The following is a 6000-nucleotide window of genomic DNA, read 5'->3' as shown; positions in this document are numbered from 1 at the left end:
TTAATGCTCTTGCACAGCATCCATTATTTTCAACGAGGCCTGTGTAAGAGACCTTCCCCTATAAATGATGTCTCATTTAATTTATTCTAAGTCAGGTCTCCTGGATCAGGTGATGAATAAATACCATACGACTCCTGTAATCCGGATGGTAGTGGTTATGGTCCAAGACCACCCATGAATATGTGAAAACATGGATATTAGGAAAGCCTATTATTTTCAATGACATGAATGACTTCCAGTCCAAGCATATCACAGAATCACACCAGACGACCTAGAAATGCTTAGAGATAATACTTCCCTAGACATTTCTCGGTCCTCCAGCATGACTCCATGGTATGCTTGGTCTACAAGCTGACCATAGTATTGCACTGGAGGACCTATATATGCCTAGAGAGAATGTATTTTTTCAGACATGTTTAAGTGAAACCACAGACACTGAATCTGTGGATATGGGAGTCATAGTATACTACATGGAAGAAGGAAATCTTTTAATCAAGGAAGATCATGTTTCCTTATTTTATGGATGCTTAAATGCACCTGTCTGTGCAAGACTCCAAGCTATGCAAGACAGTAAGAGAGTATAGTAGTCCCTGACTTGTAGAGATGTTGTTTTGGACCACACCTCCCAGAAGATCCTGGGTGTTGTAGTCCTAAAGGAGTAATGTTTCCAAGTTTCCCTGTTTCACATGAAGCAAGCCTACTATCCACTCAAGATGACTTTGAATGGGCAGTTCATGTTCTACATGCTACGACTACCAAAAAGCAGACCACGATTTCAAAGACACATTTCTCCCTTTCATTTTGCTACCACCTCTACAAAATAGATAGAATTTCTATTATCCATCCTTAGAGATGGAATATAAAAGCTGTCATTTGGAAGGCTAGCCAATTTGACCACTATACCTACCTTCAGGAGCCAGCTTTGAAATCGGAGACAGACTGAGGGCTGTGCAATAGCAAAATACGCCATTTCCAAAATATGATCAATTTCTTTGGCTGCATAAACTGAAAATACTGCTTGCTACAAGAATGCTAGATCCCCAAATAACCTCATGGTCTTTGGGATGATTCTTTGCAAGTGAATTGTCAACCTGAACTTCAGAAGAAACAGAGGTATCAGGACATTTCCATGTTGTCTTTTATCCTAGGTTTCTTTTGGGGGGGGAAATTGCATATAAACATCCTATGAGAACCGCAATAGTTAAAGTTTAGAGAACCAAACAAATAAGTGACAAGAAGCAATAGAGAGTGAAATTCACAGTGCCTGGGTTTTCCACACACAACCATGTGACAAACAGTTCAGATGAATGGTCTGTATATATAAAGTCTGGGCGGTCATGGAAAAAGCAACTTCTTTCCATGTGGTTGTGTACTTGCGGACGTAAACACACAGAGGCAGTGCTCCGAAGTACAATTTTGGAGCATGTTTGCTCGGCAGAAAACACCCTGAAAGCTTGGACAGTTAACAGGACTGCACTGATCCAACTTGGCCTTTGTTTATAGGTGGCATTCATGCTACATTACAGTATAAAGATAAATCATACTTTCCATTGCTCAATGTGCAGCCAGATCAAACCTTACGGAATTGCTTAGTGCTCCAGAAATCCCAGAACCATCAATCATCTGTTTATATCACATCCAAATGTTATGATCCAGGTAAAAAAATATACACATCTATATCTCAATAAGAGGGATCCAGAAGGCGCCTGATCCTGTCTGATCTTGGCAGCTAAGCAGGGTCTGGCTTGGTTAATACTTGGATGGGAGATGGCCAATGCATACCAAGTGCTGCAGGCTAGACTTCAGAGGAATTGGCAAAATGTCCTCTGAGTATCCTTGCCTAAGAAAATGCTATGAAATTCATAGGGCCCCCAGAAGTCACTTTGACAAGCACACAAACACACAAATGTTATGGTCCAGGTTGCCGTGAGTCAAAGGTGGAAAACACACTGCAGAAATAATCCAGTTTGAGACCGCTTTAATTGCTCTGGCTCAGTGCTAGGGAATCTTGGGAATTGTAGTTTATTGCGGCACCAGAGCTCTCTGACAGAGAAGGCTCAATGTCTCCCAAAACTACAGTCCCCAGAATTCCCTAGCAATTGAGCCAGAGCAGCTAAAGTGGTCTCAAACTGGATTATTTCTGCAGTGTGTTTCAGAGCGTAGCTGACCCAAAGGCTGTTAACCACCACAACAGCAAAACTACACACAGATCCACTTGAATAAGGACTCTGCAGATCTCCGAGCATCACTCCTAAAGAAACATGCCATGTAAGCACATGTGTTATCTTTGGGACATAAGTTTGCAAAACTTGCATTTGGGGAAGATGAGGGCCTGAATCTCACCCTCAGCAAGGCCTCAAGGTGCAACCCTCCCCAAAAGTAACTTTTCCAAACTCTCCAAGGGACATACCACCAGCTTGCCCCATGCAAAGAAAGCTGCTGTTGCTATTGCATCTGGTGGTTAAGTGTTTCAAGCCAACCTCAACCAGAGGAGGGTGGCATCCTCATGGCACTGTGACCCTGGCACACTTTGGCGAGCCTGAAATGGGAATACATGATGGTACGCAGATACACACACAGACCCAGGTTACTTACCCAGTTTCATGAGGCACGCCAACAGGATCCAGAGGGCAATCTCAAAGGGCACTCGCACATGACCGTACTCAATGCCCACGACAGGAAAAGGCTTCCGGTGTTTGCCATGTCCGGCTGTAGATGTGTTTTGGAGACGTGTGGCTCCAGGCTGGCTATCTGGGGGCACAGGTGGCGCGGTGGTGATGCTCTCCATGGCTGCTATCAGGGCCTTGGAAGAGTGCGGTGGCAAAGTGACCATCATAGGGTTGGGCTGCAAGCCATGGCTATGAAGCACCGGCACCAGTCCTAGGAGGGCACCCATGCCAAAAAGGATGGGCAGTGCCTGGAAAGTGCCAGGCACCCCAAGAAATCGACCCTGCATTTTTTGGCTTCTTCTTCTTCTTTGGTGCCACCCCACAAAAAAGGAGGAGGAATCAGTTGTCAGATTTGGGGTCTCTTTTCAGAGAATCCTGCTTGAAAGGAGAGGCTTCATGGCAGGGAAGGAAAGAAGGGAAAGGGAAAAGATGGAAAAAGAGAGATAAACCAAGGGAAAGCTCTCATCCAAGGCAGATTTGGGGTCTTTTCAGAGGAAACTGCTTTGAAGGAGAGGCTTCATGAAAGGAAAGGAAAGGAAAAGAGAGGGAGAAGGATGGATAAAGGAATAAACCAAGGGAGATTGTGGGAAAGCTCTCATCCAAGGTAGATTTGGGGTCTCTTTTCAGAGCAACCTACTTTGGAGAGGCTTCATGAATGGAAAGGAAAGGAATGAAAAGAAAAGGAAGGAAGGAAGGAAGGAAGGAGAAAGATGGATAAAGGAATAAACCAAGGAAGACTAGTACAGTATAGGGAAAGCTCTCAGATTTGGGGGTCTCTTTTCAGAGCAACCTGCTTTGAAGGAGAGGCTTCAAGGCAGGCAAAGGAAGAAGGGAAAGGGATAAAGGGATAGAAAGCAAGGGGGAAGAGGCTGGGAAAGCTCTCATCCTCCTCCAGAGGCTGGGGATGATGGGCCTTGGCATCCCCTCCCAAGCCAGGATCAAGCTCCAAGGGAGTTTGGGAAAGGGCTGGGTGGGAAAAGGAGGGAGAGAGGAGAGATTTGGGAAGGAGAGAAGGAGAAAGGGAAGGGAAAGAAAGAGAAACAAAGACTTCCCTAGAGAGGTAGAGGCTTCAGGGTGGCTATAGCAGGAGGAGAAGCCGGAGCAAGGAGGCAGCCAGGCCCCAGAGAAAGAGGAGGAGCAGGAAGGAAGGAAAAGCAGCTGAGCCTCTTTGCAAAGCCCTCGTGGAAGCTGCAGAGCTGCAACTCCGCCCGGATCCTCCTCTGCTGCTGCTGGAAAGAGCAAGAGAGAGCGCAGCCTTATCTAAGCCCAGCCAAGGGCACCAGCAGCAGCCACAGCCAGGGAGGGAGGGGCTGGCTCCCAGGCACCCACAGCGCCCCCTACAGGCTCAGGCCGGCATTGCACCCAGAGCTCTGCCTCTCTGCTGCTGGTGGTGTCACACTGCTGCACCACCAAACATCCCAGTTTGGCTGTGCTGCCTCCACACTGCAAATCATCATCATCATCATCTTCCAGGTTGACACCTCCTTAGCTGCCAAGGCTCCATGTTATGGAATTCTGGGATTCTTGCACTTTCACCAGCTGGGACCCAGCACTGCATGGGGAGCGCTTCCTCTTTGGCTCAGGCTACACTGCCCCCCAAGCATCCAGTTTTTGCTGGGCTTGCAAGGCTGCCTCCACACTGCACCTAAATAATCATCCTCATCCTCATCTCCACCACCAAAATAGACTTTAGTCTAGGATCACCAGCTGGGACCCAGAACTACACGAGGACAGTGCTTCCTCCTCTGTGTCCACACTGCACCAATAATCCCAGTTTTGTGAAGTCGAAGGCTTTCATGGCTGGCATCCATAGTTTTTTGTGGGGTTTTCGGGCTCTGTAGCCATGTTCTAGGAGAGTTTCTTCCTGACGTTTCGCCAGCATCTGTGGCTGGCATCTTCAGAGAATGCTGGCATGGAAAGGAGTTGGGTATATACTGTATATTGTGTGACCTGGAGAGGCAGGAGTGATTTGCATGTGTATTGCATGTGTATAATCCCAGTTTTGCTGTGCTGCCTCCACACTGCAAATCATCATCATCACCATCACCATCATCATCTCCACCAAAAGCCTCTGAAGAGGTAGACTTTAGTCTAGGAGTGCTCATGCTGCCAACTTCTTTCTTTCAGTAAGTTTCAAAGATGCTACAAGATCTCCCTGCATACATCATCATCATCCAGGTTGACACTTCTTTACCTGCCAAGGCTCCATGCTATGGATGTCTGGGAGTTGTAGTTTCACCAGCTGGGACCCATATGGAAGCAGGGGGAGTGCTTCCTCTTGGCTGGATCCACACTACACCAAGCATGGATGGATTGGTTGGAATGGACTCTGTTCTGACTTCAGGTGTATCGGCACTGTGGAAATAATGTAGCTTGACCCCACTTCAACTTCCATGGCTCCCTCCTACAGATTGCTGGGTTTTGCTGTTTTGTGAAGCACCAGCATTCTTTGGCAAAGAAAGCAAAAGTCTTTGTAAAATTACCAATCCCTGGATTCCATAGGACAAAGCTTTGGCACTTAAAGTGGCTGAAGTAAACCTGGATGATGATGATGATGATGGAGGTGGCAGTGAAGCTGGTTTCCCAGGGACTAAAGCAGCTTATGTGGTTTTCCGATTCGCCTGTGTTGGTTAAAATGCCTGGAAATCAGTTCAAGCTGTGGATTATACCGCTGTCCCATAGAGGCTTGCTGATATGACCACAATATAATGAGTCGTCTCACAAATATTTCCATTGTGTATCTCCTCTGTTGTATTCCAGTAAGATACAGAAGAGGATATTACAAAAACATTAAAATTAGTGGCTGAATAAAATCTTGACACCAAACACTGGGGTCAGCCCTACCATGGAGCAGGGTAAGGTGGCCATTTCAGGTGGCAAATTCTGTGCATCCAGGCGGTGTAATAGGATATTATGTTAGGACTACATTGATGAGAGAGGAATTGGATTTTTCCCAAATGCTGCAGTTGTAGTGAATATGATCCCTTTCACCCATTATTCAGTTTTTAAAAAGATACCAGGGCACTTTCACACTACACAGTTACATCACTCTGATTCCACTTTAATTGTTAGGGCTGCATTCTATAGAATCCTGGGTTATGTGGTTTGGTAAATCACTAATCTAGTGGTGCCCAAACTTTGGGCCTCCAGATGTTTTGGACTTCAACTCCCAGAATCCCTGAGTGTTGGCCAAGTTGATGGGGGCTTCTGGGCGGTGGAAGTCCAAAATACCTGGAAGACTGAAGTTTGGGAGTCACTGCATTGGTCAGTGCAGTCCTCCAGGTGTTTTGGACTTCAGTTCCCAGAAGTCCCAGCCACCTTGTTCAACAGT

The 6000-nt window shown here is 46.5% G+C and overlaps 1 protein-coding gene across 1 annotated transcript in view; it reads right to left on the bottom strand.

Annotated features, from left to right (window-relative positions):
- Positions 1-3950, bottom strand: part of SLC9A1 (solute carrier family 9 member A1) — a 75101-nt gene extending 71151 nt beyond the window's left edge. Inside the window, 1 exon segment of the mRNA XM_042440345.1 lies at positions 2596-3950. Within this exon segment, the coding sequence (XP_042296279.1) occupies positions 2596-2956 (361 nt within the window). The 5' untranslated portion in view covers positions 2957-3950.
- Between the last annotated feature and the right edge of the window lie 2050 nt (positions 3951-6000).

Source organism: Sceloporus undulatus, chromosome 9 (genome assembly GCF_019175285.1).
Source record: "Sceloporus undulatus isolate JIND9_A2432 ecotype Alabama chromosome 9, SceUnd_v1.1, whole genome shotgun sequence".
In the NCBI taxonomy this organism is placed as follows: Eukaryota; Metazoa; Chordata; class Lepidosauria; order Squamata; family Phrynosomatidae; genus Sceloporus; species Sceloporus undulatus.
This window is presented reverse-complemented; position numbering and strand designations above follow the sequence as displayed.